We start from the raw sequence: 19,877 nt of genomic DNA, 5'->3' as shown, positions 1-19,877 counted from the left end.
GTAGTGTCTTTTTATCTGGGGTGCGTATATAAAGTAGTTCCAGTATGGCGAATTATGTGGAAAATATTAAACAATTATGTATTCTTAACTTGAAATTGTCCTTTGTTTGTTTATGATTTGTTGTCAACATCTTTCATAATAGTGTTTTGATATTGTCTCTCCCTGCTTTGCAAGTGTTTTTAGTACAGTACTGTGATGTGCTGTGCTTTGCCAACTACATTGTATTAGTAAATATTAGTTTTTTGCTTTCAAATTATTGTTCAATATACATGTAGCCTAGTTTTTAATTTTGGTTTTCATTTCCTCAACAAGATTGGAGAGATGACATCATGTCATTTAAATCAACTAGACTTTGAGGTTTGCTATGTTTTTTTTTAAGACTCTTGTTTTTTTCATGTAAAAAGAAAAGCTAGTTTGTAGCAACCTAAATTGACCAAGAAGATTTGATCAACTTCAAGTTGACATTGGATGCATTTCTACTTCGAAAACAGCTGTTACATTGGGCACGCTGTACTCCATGACGTGAAAACAATGTTGTCGGTGGACTAGAGATAATGTTTTCCTACCCCTTTTAATTTATGAAAAAAAATATAAAACTGCAGTGTGTAGAAACCTTCTAAATATCATAAACTTCAAGCTCACATTATTTAAAAGTTCTTTTTTGGAAACATCGTGTATGTTTGGCCCTGAACTCCACTGCAAAGAAACAATGCTACTGTTGAAGTCTTATAGACCGTTTGCAGACGCGTTCGATAATCGACGCGCGAAGGCGCGCGACGCCATGTTGTGGGACAGGCGTATATCAATTCACGCACATTTTGTCCCATAACATGGCGTCGCTCACCTTAGCGCGTCAATTATCGAACGCGTCTGCAAGCGGTCTATAGCTTCTTTTAAATGTTGTGGTCGGCAAACCCATGACATGCATTGATTTTGCGTTTCTCGCTGGCGGCTCGCGTGTACTAGAGGGCGCCCTACCGCGAGACTGTGTACGAAAACTGCGCGTGCGTCGTTTCGTTACAGAATGGAAAAACGAGGACTGCGGTCGAGGGCTGCGATGAATGACACAAATTTTCGCTCATAATGGCCTGTTTTAAGCTTTGAAATCATGGTAAACACGCCGAAGAGGATCTATTGTTGAACTACCACAAGGTAAGATACGGTTTTTTTCCCCAGAAAAAATTTACATTATGTTGTACGCAGTGGCTATTATTACGGCAGCCGTAACGCATTTCCCATTTTCTATCGTTACGGTAGACTACAACTTTTATAGAAACATGACAAGAAAATATAAAATTAGAAGGAAAAAAAGTGAATTTGAACGTTATGAAATTCGGACTTTATTTCCCTTTAAAAAAAAAAGGCAGTGTATATTTTGCCGGAGACGGCAAACCTTCAGTAAACGTTAGTTTGCCGGACATGCCGGATATGCACTGAACATGCGCAGTTACTGTTTGGAGCAACTATAGAATGCAGGGCCACGCCGGAGCAAGGTTTTTTATTTTGCTTGGAGGCGTGGATGGATAGGAGTATCCTGGCGTCACCGGTTTTCGATCGGATAACGGGAAAACTTCTCGAAAACGAAAACTAAATGGAATTACAAAAAATCGACACACTAACCATTCAACTGGATACTTCCAATTTATAAGCTGTTCAAATCATCGAAGTTGAAGCCCTTTTTTCCGAAATATCGTCCGCGATTTACAGCGATAACATGTCCGCCATTCGGACGGAACGTCACCAGTTTTCGGTACAGCGGCTGTGTGGCCATGTTTACCAACATCGGGGATGCTATGGCGCGCGAAATCACTTAAAAATGATAAAAGTATTGTCCCGACTGTCAATTCTCCTGTACAGATGATGTATAGTTCATAAAATAGAGGATCTGAAAAGTTTTTGAACTGGGAAATTGTGAATTAGGCCTATATATTAAAAAAAAATTATGAATAAGTGGCTGAATCAACAAAAGGAGAATTTGGTATGGATCACTTTAGTTTTAGCTGTGTGCATTTTATTAAAGGAGATTTTTTTTTCCATCTTGAATTTTTTTTTTTTTTGGAGGGTAAAGGGGAGCGACAGCTGGAAAAGTGGAATTTGTTTCTTGTAAGGAATCTGTTCCTTTGCTTGAATGAAAGCTGAATGACAATTTTACTCTAAAATATCACTTGGTCTAGTTTTATAATACCGGCAGTGAGCAATGTCCCCTGTACTGCATAGCATAATGCAATGCATTTTTAACAATCTGTGATCCACTCTGAAAAAGCCATCACAGAATTTTGCAATGAAAGTTGGAATTCTTTAAAATTGAGTTTCTTTAGAATATTTGGAATTTCAAAATGGAATAGTATATTTGGTATCCCAAATTTCAAAATGAAATCACTCGCAGCGATTCCCCTTTTCTGTTTAATATTTGCTTGTTTTTTTTATTCCTCTGATTGATTGTGGCAAGGGCACCAGAATTTGGAATGCGTGCGAACAACACGGACAGGAGTGCAATATCTTAGGTGTACCCAGTGACAGCAATCCGGATATGTACACTGTGCCCATGAAACAAAGACAAGGGTGTCAATGTTTCTCAGTTCTGCAGGTTGGAACCTTTTGCACTTGCAACAGAGGTCCTTTGGGTCAGTTGTTTCAGATTCATCACAGTCTTCGTCATTTGTATCTGCAGGCAGTTGACTATGTGATTTTCTCTTCTGATGACCAACACCTGAAGTACTTGGCTTGGCTGAATTATTGCTGACAGACTTCTTTGGCTTCTTTGGTTTCTTTTTCTGTTGCTCCTGATGTTTCTTGATGTTATTTATAACTGCATCTTCAGTGATGGCTTTACCTCCCACTATGGCACTAAGGACGTTTCGCTTCTTTGTTTGCTTCGGGTTCTCTGTCAGCACAACTTGGGCTGTCCTGAAAAAGTCAGTACATCTGTCTGTCGTGTCATCAATAGATTCGTCAGCTGCTGTGACAGACGAGGAAGGAGTAGCTGAAATGTTCTCTGGATGGTTGACTTCTGATGAAGTAAAAACTGTAGCTGGCTTAAAACTTGACGGGTTGACAGCACATCGGTCAACTGGATAGATGCCGGACTTTCGGAATGATGCTTGCAAGTTGTTTGGCGTAAGTGCACTTGCATATGCCTTGCAGGCTATCTCACACAGGGAATACTTGTCAATGCCAGATGTTGCATGGTGCCGCATATGAGTGTGCCGCATACCATTGAGGATTTTCTCAAATGGTCCAAAACATCCAATGTCCATCGGCTGAAGAACATGTGAAGTGTGCGCTGGAAGCACAAATAAAATGATATTGTTCTCCCGTGCCCATTGAATGAGAGGCAGTGATACATGAGACCTATGCCCATCATAAAGCAGCAAGACAGGGTCATCTGATGTAGCAGGAAGGGAGTATTTCATGAAGTGCTCCTTGAGGTATCTCTCAAAAATGTCAGAGTTAGACCAACCTGAATCACTGATTGTACCTCCTGTACCAGCTGTACAACCTGACAAGAATTCATTGCGCATCCGTTTTCCCTTGAAGATGAAAAATGGAGGCAATGCCATTCCAAGAGCATTACCACACCCAATGACAGTTGTAGTTGATGATTTGCCCATGGTAACTGCTGGAGGTACCTCATAGCGTGAGGATACAATAGATGGAGGTGTATGATTCTCAACAATGCCCTTCTCATCAACATTGTAGATGGCCTCTGGTCGATCCTTCAGGTTATATTTCTCCAAGATCTTCTCCATTTCATCAAAATATCTGTTGACCGTTTCTTGGGATGTAGCTTTAGCCCTCATTATCTCAAGCGATCTCGGTTTCTTCACCTTGAGCTCTGGCCAGCGTGTCATGAAGTTGTAAAACCACCGTAGTGAGAGTGGCTTATCTACTTTCTTCCTCTTTCCAAGGTGAATAGCCAAATCAGTAGCAAGCACTGTCACTTCAGTGCGAGTGTAGCCATAGCCATAGGAAGACATCAATTCAATGTGCGTGACTAGTGTTTGTTCCTCTTCCTGAGTAAGCAGGGGGTCAGGACCAGATCTAGTTGACTCCAATTTAGTTTTTCCATTAACTCTGTCATGCAGGGTGGAATATGGGATGGAGAAAATTCTGGACGCTTTCTTATATGGCATTCCCTGACCAACCACAGCTTCATATGCATGATTGAAAGATTCATGGGAATATTGACGATAACTGGCCTTCCCTTTACTTATCACAGTCTGCAGTACAAAAAAAAAAAAAGTTCAATCCAATGATAAAATTAATGAAATTAATCCTATTTATTTTATGTTCTGATGTTGCAAAATCAAAAATAAAACACATTAATAATACTGTTTTTACCTGATACAAAAGTTGAATTTTGCATAAATTCAGATCATAGTATTTTTTATTATATCTGGCATCATATGAGTGGCCAAAAAAAGAACAGCTCAAGTTAATCAGCTTATCTTAGTTTAAAGTTAAACACCGAAAAACAAAACAAAGTCACTTCGATTTGTGAAAGACCATAACATTTTTGTCACATTGGCATGCCATACAAACCCAAATAGCAACAAGATCACGTGACCTGTCGTCTGACTTACGAAGAATGAAAGTTGCTCTAGCAGACGAAAGTTACGTTTGGAATATTTGGTCACGGATTATGTTTCTTTGGCTCATTTGAAAATTAGTAAAATAGTGCATTAGTAATCTATACCCAAAATTATATAACTTTTAAACATTTGGGTATAACTTACGACTGGAAACTTTATTCTCAACATCTTGAAAGTCGGAGATAGCGGTGAGTAAAGTCGTCACCTCGGGGACACTGGTCTCGAAGGATCACGCACGTTCTCGCGGTAAACGGGAATCAAATTTGGGGATCGAAAATACGTGTCGATCGAAAACATGTAACGGGACGATAATAGATGCAAACCTGCAAAAAGTGCTAAGTACAGCGAATGCACTTGTCTTCTAAGCTTCTCATGAAGGATCGGAAGGGAGGGCGTGCTTGTAAATGTGTTGGGGGCACGGTACGGATCGGAGTGGCGGAGGCGTGGAGTCGCAGAGTCGCGGAGATGCGGGGCACTGGAGTGGCGGAGGTGCGGAGTCGCAGAGACTGGTGCCGATAGAGGGCGCAATTCTCGGCGGAATTTTTTGGAGAACGAAGCATCTGTATCCATTTTAAATGGGCTCGCAAATTAGGAAGGGAGGAGGGCGACGGGGCACTGTCTGGAGTGGCGGAGGCGCGGAGTGGTGGAGTCGCAGAGTCGCGGAGACGCGGGGCACTGGAGTGGCGGAGGCGCGGAGTCGCAGAGACTGGCGCCGATAGAGGGCGCAATTCTCGGCGGAATTTTTTGGAGAACGAAGCATCCGTATCCATATATGGACGCGCAAATTAGGAAGGGAGGAGGGCGACGGGGCACTGTCTGTCTGGAGTGGCGGAGGCGCGGAGTCGTGGAGTCGCAGAGACGCGCACCGATAGAGGGCGCAATTCGTGCGAACGAATTAGGAATTCGTGCGAACGAATTAGGAATTCGTGCGAACGAAATAGCAATTCGTGCGAACGAAATAGCAATTCGTGCGAACGAATTAGGAATTCGTGCGAACGAATTAGTAATTCGTGCGAACGAATTAGCAAATGCCAAAAAAAAATTCCACCCTGTCCCTTCCCGGGCTTCATACCTTTTTAACATTCGGACATGGATGGCGATACTCCTAGAACTATGAGGCTCCACGTAGGTTCAGAACCCCGCAAAATTGTTGTCAGCACAAAACACTAATTAAGTACAAAAACGTCCATCCCAACCAAGCTTTTACCCACAGAACCGCTGCACAGTTTGCCCCTAAACTCCGTACAATACCTCATGACATACTCACGTTATGTGCACCCAACAAACATCGGTGGATTCTGTCTGTTTTTCGGCAAAAATGATAAAAAATATGCCCTTTCCGCACTAAGCCAACCTGACACTTGAAACGTGCACCCGCGCAGAATGATCGCAGTCATTTTCGGTTCGATCGCTCGGAGCGCGCCGCGGGGGGTATGGTGTAGGAGCGGAACGATAGTATGCGCATGCGTACAAGTGCAAGTACGTACCCCCCACAGCTTGGTTGGGATGGACGTTTTTGTACTTAATTAAGTGTTTTGTGCTGACAGCAATTTTGCAGGGTTCTGAACCGAGCCTCATAGTTCTAGGAGTAGGATGGCGATAGTAGGGTCCAAGCTAATCCTTATATGCCGAGCAACACAATTCTGTCATTGACCCAAAAACCCAACATTAATTGCCCAACAAAAACGTTAGATTTCACAATCAAAACTAGTCCGAGTAACTACATGCTACAGACTTGATAGAACTAGCTTGAGTAACTCCAGCTGACATGCTCCATATTCATTTACATGTGAATGAAAATGGAGCATGTCAGCTGGAGTTACTCAAGCTACTACAGAACTAGGACTCTACGAATTGCCTTTTTTTTTAACATTTGGAGATGGTCGGGCAATAGTATCTTAAAGTACATGGCGATACCAATAACCTATTTTGACCATTTTCACTCGTACCCCCTATCAAAATCTTCAGATTTTACCCCCAAAACTAGTCCGAGTAACTTGGACCCAACTGATCGCCTTTTTAACATTCGGACATGGTCTGGCGATAGTAGGGTCAAAGCTAATCCTTATATGCCGAGCAACACAATTCTGTCATTGACCCAAAAACCCAACATTGCCCAACAAAACATCAGATTTCACCCTCAAAACGGCCTCCAAATTACTAGATACGCCACCTGAGGTACAAGTAGACATCGATAATTAAGATGGTTGTACTGAAGTTTACTTACGATCCGAATGAAAAGTGAAATTTCCCGTTCAATTCCGAGAGCTCCCCTCGCGATCGTGAACACATTAAAGAGGTTGTGGAATGCTGAAAATCGTTTTGTTTTTTATATTTTTATATTGTAGAGTAGACCCATATATAGCATAATGACAAACTCCCATTCTTTTCTAATGTGCGTTTATATGTTTATAAAACTGAAATTCATCAGTAATTTGTTAGTCGGCGAGCGCATAATTGAAATCAACAGTCGTCGGGCTCTTCGTAAGATCAGAAAAAGCGTGACGTAATAAACAGGACTCGTTTATACAATGACTGTTTACTGCTGCCCAACCCGCCCCGTCAGCACGTGTGACTCGCAGTCAAGCAGTGAAAAATCAACATTTTGTAAAAGACTCGCGGAGATTGATATTCCTTCCCATTGCTTAATTTTTGGATGAGTATATTGAACAAGGACACGGTGACCTCTGAGCTGTTCTTCCGTATAAATTTGAGCCCCAACTACCCGAAAAAGAGACCAGCGAAAACACGGATACTGCAACTGGCCAGCTGAAAACGCCAGGCAACGCGGCTCTGATGAGTGGTAGGTCTGCGACATTTGCGTGAAAAAAACAGCTGCGTTTTATCCAAGGACTCAAAGTATTATGTTCATGATACCATTTTTAGATGAGCACCAACAGTCTCACCGCAACTTTCTTCGTGATTTACAGACAATCTCATACGTTATTCTGGTATTTACCAGAATAACGTCCAAAGAGACGACAAATCGTCAGGTTGTTTTCGAATTATACGCGTACGGCACGCATAACGCATCACGGCAGTGGATGTGGTCGACCGTGTCCAGAACTAATGTTGTACGGTTAGCAGCGTCGCGGGCCCCGGTCAAGTTTCTTGCGTTGCTTGGTGCTTTTTATGTATACGTTCGCCACAAAAAAATTAGTCCTCTTCTCTTTTCTTTCCTTGTGCATTTTAACCCTTGTTTTAACATCCTGGAACGATAATTACGAATTTACTTGAATTTTGAAATTGTTAACTTTATTGTTTACCAAAAAAAGCCGTAAAACAACGCCAGGAGACAATGGGACTACCCAAGTTCACCTCGGCCTGTAAACGTGGCTACAAAAAAAAGTACAATTCATAAATCATAGTCATGCTCCGTTCATTTAACAAAAATCTCTGGACTTAACGACATGTTCGGGATTCTGGTTGAAAACAAAATTCACTGGTCCCGAAATTTAACGAGCACTATCATTATTTTCAGTACCTAATTAAGACTTTATTCAAGAAATTCCAGTGGCAGAGAATTTGTCATTCGATCAAAAGAAGTTCTAGGGAAAATGGAGGCCTGTCACATTAATCAGCACCAACGTAAGGAAAACTACGCGATCCTTTTTCTACGCATTTACCTTCAATTTGTGTGTGACAACGCGTGCGCGTATGCTGCACAGATAATGGAGGGTCGAGGATACATTTGAACGGCCGGTCTACGGTTCTTCAAGATTGGCAATGGACAAATGGTCCAAAACAGTCTTCCCTATAAATCATTAACAAATCATATCTCTATTATTTCTTGTCCAATTTCAACAAATCTCTTGAGAAAAGAAGACTCTTGCCGTACAAAATGTACAGTGCATGATCAGCGCTATCCGTTAATTTGGCTGAAATCCGAACTCGTGTTTTCGCACGGTACCCTTCGGACAAACTGCATGGCTACGGAGGATTCTTATTCCTCCATGCTGACACCCGGACGGGAAAGCTGGAAATTTATTGCAAACAAAATGTGGTGTGATTACCAGCGACTGACACAATTATAGGCATATAGGTTTGCCTTGGCCTAGTGCGTTCGCTACCCGTACACGTATCAACAACGAATTATTTTGAAATTCCAACACCGTTTACCAGTGTGTCAAAATCTACGGTCCCAGCGGCCGGGCCAGCGGCACAAGTACACCCGTGAATTTCCAGCCAGCTTTGCATAGCGCGTGTCATGGTGATGCGATGTGCATGTGAACGATCGAACGTTGTTGATGTAACGCAGACATTTCTTACTATGGTTGGCCGTTGGGGCAAACACAAAAGGAATGATCCCTGATCTATAAATAAAATGATGTGTAACTATCAAAACACTGAATAATCAATAGAAAGTACAAAAAAGTCAATGGAGTATTGGAGATATCTAACCCTAACCGCCCTGAATCCTCCAAAATCCTTTTTGCAAATTGGAGGAATTTGCAGGATTGAGGTTACATGGCAAAAGTGCGTTGCTGATTTCGGAGTACGCACTGTGTTAAGGTCTTGGGCCGGACCTTGTGTTGTTTATGCTCAGCCGTGCATAAATGTAGCCCTTGATTATACTTGACATCCTCCGCACTGCTCCAGGATGTCACTGCCTCTGCCTCAGCCTATTGACAGACATAGCCGGAGGATTTTGCAGGATTCAGGCAGTGGTCATCCCTCCATGGACCATATTCAAGAAATAACGGAGGAATTTGCAGGATTGAGGCTATATGCTATTTTTCCATGAGGCCAATTGGAAGATTTTGCAGGATTGAGGCTACGTCCTAGCAAAAAGGCCTAGGGAGTTAGGGTTAAATTCTGAACTTCCCCATTAGAATTTCGGGGGTAAAAGCTGTTGCCAACTACGGTTGAATTTATGGAGCATGTGGCTGCCCATACAAAATGTCGCTCAGCGTAATTGTAAACAAAGTCATGTCGTTGCGCGGAGTGATTTGCAAAAAGTTTCGCTGGAACTACGCTGCATCGGGAGTCCTGTTTATTATGTCACGATTTACTATGTTTTGTTTGCTGCCCCCAACGACGACTTTTACACAAATTGAACGTTCGGGTCGAAACAGGACCTGAAAAGTAGCTCTCAAAAGTACCTTTTGTATTCATTTCATGACAGAAACAATAGTCGTTTTTATTTCATCACACCTTAGGCTACATATACCCGAAAAATGACGGAAATGTCTTCGAGCATTCCACAACCTCTTTAAATTTACGATTCGTGTTAATGTTTGAACAAGGCGATGTGGTCTTCATGCCCAGCGTACATTCGATGGTTCCCGTATCCCGAGTGCAATTCCGTTAGCGAGCGCGTGCAATGCATCGATTATTACAGAGTAGACTGGATCACGTTTGTAGACACAAGTGCATTACGAACGATAATAGGGAGTCTGGAACTAGGGCAGCTTTTATGGACGGATACCAGTTCAAGCTGGTTCCCGATTCCCTTTTACTGAATCTGGGTTGGGATAGAGAGAAAAAGGACCATTTTGTGGAGGGAAAAAAGAACCATTTCGTGGAGGCTGTTTTTTAAGGGTCTCTTACGATCTCACTCTCCAGCGTTACATGTGAATTCCTGATGAGCTTGTTAAGCTGGAGTTACTCAAGCTACACACCAACTAGCTCCAGTAAATCTAGCCCTAGTCTATGGCCCGCATAGCCCTGTTAGTACACCCCAACTATGGCATTGATCCAACTATAGTTGGGACCGTCTGGAGGCGTCCCAACTGTAGTGCAACAGTTGGGTTGGCCCAACTGTAGTTAGGATGCTCGCCGCGTGGCACTGGATGAATCGGCCAACATGAATAGAGCTCAGAGCTGTTGGGAATGTTTTATATAGTTGAACAGCAACGTAAATTCAGTGGCCCAACTATAGATGGGCCCCACCCATAGCTAATTTCAATGGTCCCAAGTAAAGTCAGACGACTATCAGAGCTGTAGGGAATGTTTTATAGTCGTACAGCAACGTAAACTATAGTTGGGACTGCAAAATAAAAACAATTTGAGTGGCCCAACTATAGCTAGATGAGCCCCACCGTACCCATAGCTAATTTGAATGGTCAGTCCCAAGTTTATAGGGGGCTGGGGGTGCAAAAGCTCATTAAATAGTTCCACTAGGGTTGACGCGTGCATATGAGTTTAAACCACAACGTTTCAGTGTTTCCTTGTTCTGGCATAAAGGGAGTTCACTCTGTAGTTCATTTAACAGTAAGTCGTAGGCCACTACAGTTGGGACTATCCCAACTATAGTTGGGACGATCCCAACTATAGTTGGGACCGATGCCATAGTTGGGGTGTAACAGCCCCACTTGTGTGGCCTCGGTATTGCTGCGCTGTATGTTCGGCCACACGCCTGGTTTTCCAACCTACTGAGTAGTTTTAAACTAATAGTCCAAAGCCTGGCGCACTGTTTTTGGCTTTTTTTTTACACACCACTGCATACGGTTGTATTCAACGATGTCTTTTCTTTTGCCTTCCATTTAGATAAGGTAATCCTTCTTCAAATTTTTAGAGAAATTTAGACATCTTTTTGGAGTCCTCATGTGTGCAAGTTTCGGACTAAACTCCTCAGTAGATTGGGAAACTAGACGTGTGGCAGACATGTGGCCTAACATACAGCGCAGCAATACAGAGGCCATATAAGTGGGGCTATGGCCCGCTCTGGAGTAGACTCTGCATGCTGGGCCATACGGATATTGCTTCCTAAAAGTGCGGCATTTAAAACAAAATTTTGTTGCAACCATTCATACTCTGAGGACGGGTTCACTTACCCCTACCTCTCACCATTTCCCAAAAATTAGGACTTTCCCGTGCTTCCTTCTGGTGAAATTTGTCTCTTCAAAAAATTAGTTTGTCAACCGAAGTGGAAGTTCATGACAGGCATGATGTTGGTGGCGATTCTCCAGAAACCATGAGAAAACGTAGCGCGACACTATTCTGCCTTTGACAAAAAAACAACAACATTGACCAATAAAAACATCAGATTTACCTCAAAACGGCCTCTAAATTACTAGATACGCCACCTGAGGTACAAGGAGAGATCTATATATCATTACATATATACCCAACTCGTGTTTGAACAACGCGATGTGGACGTACGTGCCCAGCATTAATTCGATGGTCCCAGCGCGATTCTGTTACCGAGCGCGATGCATCGATTATGATAATGAGTAGACTGGATCTTGTTTGTACTTAGAAGTGCATTTCGAACTATGGTATGGAGTCGTGAACTAGGGTAGCTATCAGTGGAAACCAGTTCAAGCTAGTTCCCGACTCCGTATCATCGTTCAAAATGCACTTGTACAAACGAACGTGAGGAATATGTTTGTCCTTGAAGCACAACTCGATGCGATGATAAACTGGTTCCTGCCGCTGTAATAGATAATAATATAATTTTTGGCCCAAGTCTTTCCGTTTTTGATGTACAGTGAAAATTTGTAATTCAAAATCACTTAACTCGAATTCCCATCAAAAGAATAGCAAATCATACATAAACATGTCCACGCTAACTCGAGATTTCAGACCGGAAACACCTGTTAAGTCAAACTCAAAATTGCGAGGTACAGAAATAAACTTGCGTATTTAGGCCACAGAAGAAACTGGAATTGTATTGTTAAGCTAAGAAATCTCCCATGACTGCAATCAATAAACCCAACCTCGGGTACAGGAAAGCAACAAAGAGGCTATTAGCATTCGTAGTATATTTGAGTCCGAAGTATCGTTTATCATGGGGACGAGACTTTATGTACAGTCACAAGCTGCACATGCTCAGCTCAGCTCAGTTATCACTTTGGTCCTCATCATTTTGAGCGAGGGGTGTCAGTCATCAGGACAGTTTACTATTCGCTCAATTGAAATTGCAATCGTTAAGGAAAGTATCTTTCTTTTATGATATATCTTCTTTTCAAATCTCATTTTGAAATATTTGTATAGTATTAAGCTACCCTCTTGAACCATACAAAAGCCCCCGAAAAAATGTATTGTCTACATAACCAAAATGTCGAAGCCTTCAGATATTCAGCCGTGGATAAATTAACATCGTGATAAACATGTAACATGTATTTTTACATTGCGACTATTTCAAATTATGAATTTAAACATACTTTCACTTAAAAGGAACCATTTTGTATTTGATACGGAAAAAGTAAAAAAATCCTGTGTTGTCTTCTGTTAGCACAAACCCTTGTTTTATTTGATCATTTGCATCCCCCAATTTGTGTTACAGTTCATGAAGATGGAAAACTGAATCTAGAGGCAGAGGCACACATATAGAACTGACCACAGTGACATCAAGATGAATCAGTTTCAGCAAGATTTTCAACAGTGGATGCTGCTGCAGCAGCAACTGCAACAGATGTATCAGCAAAACGTGCAGCAGCAAACACAAGGGTCAGGATTTGAACTTCTGGTAAGTCAAAGGGATACCCGAGTACCTGACCACTGATGTCAGGAACAGGGTCCAGATTATGGGATCGGGTACATGTAACCACTTTTACAAATTACAAAGTATCTTCTCAGACCATAGAGCAAGGACCCAAAGAAAGGTTTTGAATGCCATTTGTGTGTAGAGAATTTTCAAAATGAAAACCAGGCTTCATTGAAAACCAAAACAGATTTCATGTTTATGTGATTTTTATGTGCGTCAAATGACGCTCGTGAAAGTTGCAGGTTACACCATAGAGCTACATGTACATGTATGTATTAGCCTTTTCAAGGTTTGATTTTGGTTTAGGAAGTGAGAAAAACAACTCAAGTCAATTTTAAACAATGGAAAATTCAAAAGTAAAGAAAGGAACGGGATGGAAACATTCAATCAAAGATTGCAGACTTGATAATTAATAATGCAGTATTTGAACAGGAAATCAATTTTAAGTTTTGAAAATCAGTGGAATCAATATCACAGAAGCTTATCCGTAAATGACATTTAATTTTTTGTGTCGCCTAACAAAAGTTTTGGGAGACACTCAATAACAGTCCTACATGTAAATTCTGTATGACCATATAGTATGACCGTAGACCCCTGTGACTGTAGACCCGGATCTATGTTAAAGTTTCGGTTCAGTTTTTGTTGAAAAAAATGTATAAATTTTACATGCTTTCATGGATTTTGATGATCACAAGTCTTCTGAAATTGGATGTCAAAGGTCATCTAGGGGCCGTTTGAGGTTGTTTAAAAATGTACAAAATTGGATCTTTTTAAGAACACAAAACATATAGGGATCGACCGCAGAAAAAGGTGACACGTGCGATCACTTGTACGAATAGTGCCACTAGTCGACTAGTGCCAATGCCAAAAGGTATTGGTAGTCAGGACCATCGATTTTCAGATAGACGACTAGTCGTTATTCGGTGACTAGTGCTCTGCATTTTGCGACCATTGCGTCGCGAGTACACTCAGCGATGTACCGAAGCATGGAGCTATTATCCATGAGCAAAGTGACCACACGTATCACAGTCAGTAGTGCATGTGATACTGAGAGCGCTGGCAATCACACAACGAGGCACTCGCAAAACGTATTGTGAACGTAGTCGGTACTACCTTCAGTTGCCCGCACAAAGGGTGATATGAATGGCGCACGTGTTCAGTGACAATCCCCACAGGCGGTTTATACACACCAATGAGAAAGGAACAAGTCTTCACAGTTTAAACACAGTCAGGAACGTATGTGTAACGTTGGCCACTTCTTGCAATTCATAAAAAAAGACAATGTACGGTATTTTAAATACGTGAACGTATAATGGAAACTTCTGATCTCGACGCGATTCTGCCGATCTTGGACTTTTGGAAGTAGCTTCAGAAGTTGGAACATAATTGCCAATAGATCTCTACCTACGAAATTAACGGGGATATTTGGAATATTTTTCTATAATTTTCCCGATCTTTTCCAATCCCCCGGTCTCGGAATAGTTTTACAAGATTCAGTCAGTCGTAGTCACTATATTGCGATAACACAAATATAAATCAAACCGCATCCCTTGCGGACACTTGCATCCCTGCACCTAAAATATCACGTGATGGAGTCATGGGAAAATGAAAATGATACCAACTTGCCAATCAGAGGACAGTACGGTCATTGAATAAGCACGTGCTCATATACAAGGGAATTCCCCAAGATGAGAAATAGATTGCTTGGGCAAGCCACTTGACGGCTCCACAGTACATGTGCGCGCAAGTTTTTCCCCTCGTTTATGCTTGCTGTGTGTTTAGGTATGAAATGCTTTTTTAGCAATGCTTTCTCGCCTCGTATGCATGTGGAACTTTTCAGTTCATATTTCCGATATTTAATCTTGGGATTTGTTGTTCGAAAATAGCGGACAATTCATCACCAATAAGTCACGTGACGTGACTGATGCGCGTCATGCATAAATGCATGTTTGTGGACCTCATTTATCTTTGGGTGGACTCTGCGCAGCACATGGCCTGTTGCAGTATGCAATGCCACGAAACTGAGGTCACGTTTTAAGTTAAGTAGTATTCCATATGAACCATGTCCTTCAAAACAAAAGTAGGCATGTTATTTCCCTTACAAAATGTCAGCGACTTTATCTCCCTTCGTCTACATGGCGCCAACCTCCCTCCTGACAAATGGAAGGATCTGAATTAATTAGAGGCATAGCTCTTTATGGAAAGAGGAAGCCCAAACATGAAGACCTGTACAAAACTACAATGCGATGTATGACAGACCGTGGCATGCGCGGCATGCTTGCACGAATGAAATATCAATGGTCTACACAATCTGTTGTTCCTATCCTGCAAGAACAGCCTGTCGATGTAAGCAAGCATTTTTTATACTTAATGACGATCTGGGAAACATTTGGCTGATAATAATATAAAGATAATTGTCATTTGATCTTACAAACCTGTCTCATAATTATTTTTTCATGATCTGTTAAAAAAAGTATTCAACTCCACCTATGTTAAACTAAAAACTGCGTGTCACGTTGTACATTGTACGTCCACAGATACATATTACGCAAAGGCAGACACGTGTTCGATATTGTGTGAACAATGTTACTAGTCGCGACTAGTTGCGACTTTTTAGTGACAGTGGCTGCGACTATTGAAATTCACTAGTTGTACACTTGTTAATCACTTGTAATGATACACTCTGTAAATCAGTGCACATGTTTATACTTAATTATTTTAATTGTAAGTAAGGCCTTTTGCATGCTCCGTAAATTGAAAGTATACTTTTTAATGGAATAAGAATTTGCAAAGCAGAGATCCAACAATAACTAAGGAACTCCAGACATTTGGCCTTGTATGAATCCTGCAGACCGCTTTCATAAATATGAGACATAGGCCCTACTCATTGTCTTGTTGCTATTCGCTACATTCAGACGTGTTGCCTCTCACATGCTTAAAATCATTTTCTTCCTTCTTACAGTTTGCATTGCGGGAAAGACGAATGGATTTCAATGGCCAACTTCAAAAGTGGGAGAGGGAATTCAAGCAATGGAAAGATGACCACATGGGCCATCCAAACAAGGCGCAGTTTAACAGTTACCTTGAGCTGTGGAAAGGATGGCAGGTGCAGATGGAAAATACGCTTAGGGAAATCCAGCAGCAGATAGTTAATGAAGAAGATGCAATTCGGGCCAGGGGAATGGTCGTCCCTCCAGAGGTCCATCAAAAAGGTCGTGGAAAAGAACAAGGGCAGAGTAAGGAGTTAGGAAGGGGTCCAGGAATGGGTTCAGGTATGGGTCCAGGTACTGGTCCAGGCATGGGTCAAGGCATGGGACAAGGTATGGGTCTAGGTATGAGTCAAGGCATGGGTCCAGGTATGGGTCAAGGCATGGGTCCAGGAATGGGTCAAGGAATGGATCACAGTATGGGTTCAGGTATGGGTCCAGGAATGAGTCCAGGAATGGGTCCAGGAATGAGTCCAGGAATGAGTCCAGGAATGGGTCCAGGAATGAGTCCAGGAATGGATCCAGGTATGGGTTCAGGTATGGGTCAGGGGATGGGTCAAGGTGTGGGTCCAGGAATGAGTTCAGGCATGGGCCAAGGAATGGGTCAAGGAATGGGTCAAGGAATGGGTCCAGGAATGGGTCCAGGAATGGGTCCAGGAATGGGTCCAGGGATGGGTCCAGGCATGGGTCAAGGTATGGGTCAAGGCATGGGTCAAGGTATGGGTCAAGGCATGGGTCAAGGTATGGGTCAAGGTATGGGTCCAGGCATGGGTCCAGGCATGGGCCTAGGCATGGGTCCAGGCATGGGTCCAGACTTGGGTCCAGGAATTGATTCAGGAATGAGACCAAGAATGGGACAAGGTATTGGTCAAGGAATGGATCCTGGAATGAATTTGGGCAAACCTGGTATGAGACCAGGAGTGAATCCTGGGGAACTTTGTCCGCGGGCTCATGGAGGTGACGCAAGAAGACCAGGACATATGGATCCAAGGGATATGGGTCCCGATGGTGTTGGTGTGAGAGATTTAAATGGAAGGGGTCCAAGAGGTCCAGGTGGTGTCCATCCCAGAGATCCAAGAAGATTAGGCCCTGGTGGGATGGGATCTGGTGACATGGATTCTAAAGGTCCTGGTTCAGTGGGCCCAAGGGGCCCAATTGACCATGGAACAATGCTTATGGAGGGTCAAAGGGAAATAGGTCCAAGATTTGCTGGTGGAAGGGGTTCAAGGGGTCCAAGAGGCCCTGGTGGAATAGATCCAAGAGTTCCCGTCGGTATGCGTCCAGTGGGTTCAGGTGATATGGGTCCGATGGGTTCAGGTGAAATGGGTCCAAGGGGTCCAGGTGGCATGGTTCCAATGGGTCAAGGTGACATTGGTCCAAGGGGTCCAGGTGATATGGGTCATAGGGGCCTCGGTGACATGGGTCCCATGGGTCTAGGTAATATGGGTCCAAGGGGTCCTGGTGATATGGGTTCTAGGGGTCCAGGTGATATGGGTCCCATGGGTCCAGGTAATATGGGTCCAAGGGGTTCAGGTGACATGGGTCAGAGGGGTCCAGGTGATATGGGTCCCATGGGTCCAGGTAATATGGGTCCTAGGGGTCCAAGTGACATGGGTTCAATGGGCCCTGGTGATATGGGTCCTAGGGGCCCAGGTGACATTGTCCCAAGGGGTTTAGGTGATATGGGTCAAAGGGGTCCAGGTGACATGGGTCAAAGGGGTCCTGGTAATTTGGGTCCTAGGGGTCCAGGCAATATGGGTCTGAGGGGTCCAGGTGATATAGTTCCGAGGGGTCCAGGTGATATGGGTCCGAGGGGTCCAGGTGATATGGGTCCAAGGGGTCCAGGTGACATGGGTCCAAGGGGCCCTGGTGACATGGGTCCAGTTGGTCCTGGTGATATTGGGCAAATTGGTCCAAGGGGTCCTGAAAGAATAGGCCAAAGGGGTCCTGGATCATTCGGTCCAAGTGGCCCTGGACCTATAGTTCCAGCTGGAGAGGGCCCTGGAGAGTTTCAAGGACCTAGACACGACATGGCTCCACCTCCTGTTAGTAACCCACAAGGAATTAATAGTGGCATGCTACCTGGTGTTATGGATCCTCGAGGATTAGGAATATCAACCAGCATGGGTGGACCAAGTGTGAACATGCAAATGGGAATGCAAGGCATTGCACCCCAACAAGTGATAGGTCCACAAGGAATATGGCAGCAGGGAATGCTACAACCAGGAGTTCAACAGAGTGGCCTCGAGCATCAACCAATGATGAATCAAAACATTGGAATACAAGGAGTCGTTCCGCAGAAAGTGATGACTCAAGGCGTGTCTTTTCCAAAACAACCTGAACCAGAACCTGTTGTAGTAGTTGTACCCAGCAAACCACCGAAAGAAAACTCTTCAAAAGACAAGGCCAAAAACAATTTAGTCCCACCAGGTGTGGACTTCTTTTCACCTCCAACAATTGGTCCTCCACCCAAGATACCCACTGCAAAAGCTGAGGAAGAAGAACAACCTGAACCTGCGAAAGACATTTCTGATTCTGACAAGATATCTGCCTGGCCACCTACATCCCAAGCTGGGAAAGTCGCAATAAAAAAGTACCCATCTGTGAAGAAAGAACCACCCATTATTATAAAACCAATTGTAGAGAAGACTGACAAAGTTTCTGGCAAGCAGTCTTCATCAGCTTCTAAAGAGGAACCTGAGCAGTCACAAACTAAATCAAAGTCAGAGGATTCAAAGTCAGATGATTCAAAGGAGGTCATCGAAGTGGAAAAGATGGAATCTGCCGCAAAGTCCGATGACTCAAAAGCTTCATCAGATACAAAGGTTGCATCAACGAAACTGGCCACTGAGAAGGTAGAAGTTGGTGGCAAGGTTAAAAAAGAAATTAGTTCAAGTGTAAAGGATAAGTACAATTCCCTGACCCTAAAAGAAGATACTCAAAAGGAACCACAGTCTTACATTAAACTGAGCAAAAAGAACTACACTTCAATCTTTCCGCTTAGAAATCGAGACCGTTTCCGGCGAAGGTTGAGTAAAAGTAAAAGCAAAAGTAAGAGTAGAAGTCGCAGCAGAAGCCCTCGCAAAACAAATCGAAGCAAAAGCAGGAGCCGCAGCCGGAGCAGGAGTCGTAGTCGTGGCAAGAGCAGAAACTGGAGCAAAAACCGAAGTCGTAGCAGAAGTAGGAGTCCGAGCAAGGGAAAAACTCGAAGCAAAAATAGGAGCAGAAGTAGGAGTCGGAGCAAGGGCAGAAGTAGGACTAGGAACAGAAGTAGAAGTCGAAGCCGGACCAGGAGCAGAAGTCGCAGCACGAGTAGAGGCCGTGACAGGAGCCGTAGGAGCTGGGATCGCAGTCATAGCTATGGCAGAGATCGTGGTCGCAACATGAGTCCTTCCCGAAGTGGCAATAAGTATCCTTTCCGGGATCGTTATAGGAGTCCCAATAGAATTCGTAACAGAAGTCCCAACAGAAGAGAACCATTTCCGAGAGATCTGCCTGAACGAGCAGGCAGTAGGCAGTCTGAATTGCCAAGGAGCTACAGGCTTGACTCCCCACCTCAATCTCAGGCTCCAGCAATGCAGGCCGTAAGCGCTGCCTCCACAGTGCAAGAATTAAGTGATAGAGAGCATGATATTATCCTGAAAGCTGCACAGGAGTTAAAAATGATCAGAGAACGCCAGAAGAAACTACTTCCTGGTGGTCCAGAAGGAGGATCAGCACCCATAAAAGACATGCTAGTAAGTACTCATGTTTATATGCACATTTGCTCTTTTTGAAACACTGCTTAATGTAAACGGACCTTTTAAATTGACATTATAGACCCTCGGATAGAAATGTTATGATGATATAATTAACAATCATTTGGAT

The 19,877-nt window shown here is 43.2% G+C and overlaps 2 protein-coding genes across 6 annotated transcripts in view; one reads left to right on the top strand and one right to left on the bottom strand.

Annotated features, from left to right (window-relative positions):
* Positions 1-973: 973 nt before the first annotated feature.
* The window catches only part of LOC119742917, a 54,793-nt gene continuing 35,889 nt past the window's right edge, over positions 974-19,877 (top strand). For 2 of the 5 annotated variants that reach the window (XR_005272929.1, XM_038219202.1), the window contains exons 1-3: positions 974-1,152; positions 12,823-13,005; positions 15,986-19,747. Coding sequence is in view for 4 of the 5 variants with exons in the window: in XM_038219202.1 (XP_038075130.1) it covers positions 12,892-13,005; positions 15,986-19,747 (3,876 nt within the window). In the remaining variant the exon portion in view is untranslated. The remainder of the gene's footprint in view (positions 1,153-12,822; positions 13,006-15,985; positions 19,748-19,877) is intronic. The other 3 variants (XM_038219178.1, XM_038219187.1, XM_038219195.1) reach the window with 2 other exon arrangements.
* LOC119741089 (tigger transposable element-derived protein 1-like) lies at positions 2,424-4,898 on the bottom strand. Its single transcript, XM_038216762.1, has 2 exons — positions 4,737-4,898; positions 2,424-4,220 (listed from the first exon to the last, which is right to left on the bottom strand). Exons 1-2 carry the CDS (start codon positions 4,758-4,760, stop codon positions 2,424-2,426), a joined length of 1,821 nt encoding a protein of 606 aa, XP_038072690.1. The 5' UTR covers positions 4,761-4,898.

The sequence above is a fragment of the Patiria miniata genome, unplaced genomic scaffold, assembly GCF_015706575.1.
Source record: "Patiria miniata isolate m_02_andy unplaced genomic scaffold, ASM1570657v1 HiC_scaffold_11, whole genome shotgun sequence".
NCBI classification, from domain to species: domain Eukaryota; kingdom Metazoa; phylum Echinodermata; class Asteroidea; order Valvatida; family Asterinidae; genus Patiria; species Patiria miniata.
Note: the sequence above shows the minus strand (reverse complement) of the source record. Positions and strands in the feature narration are given on the sequence as shown.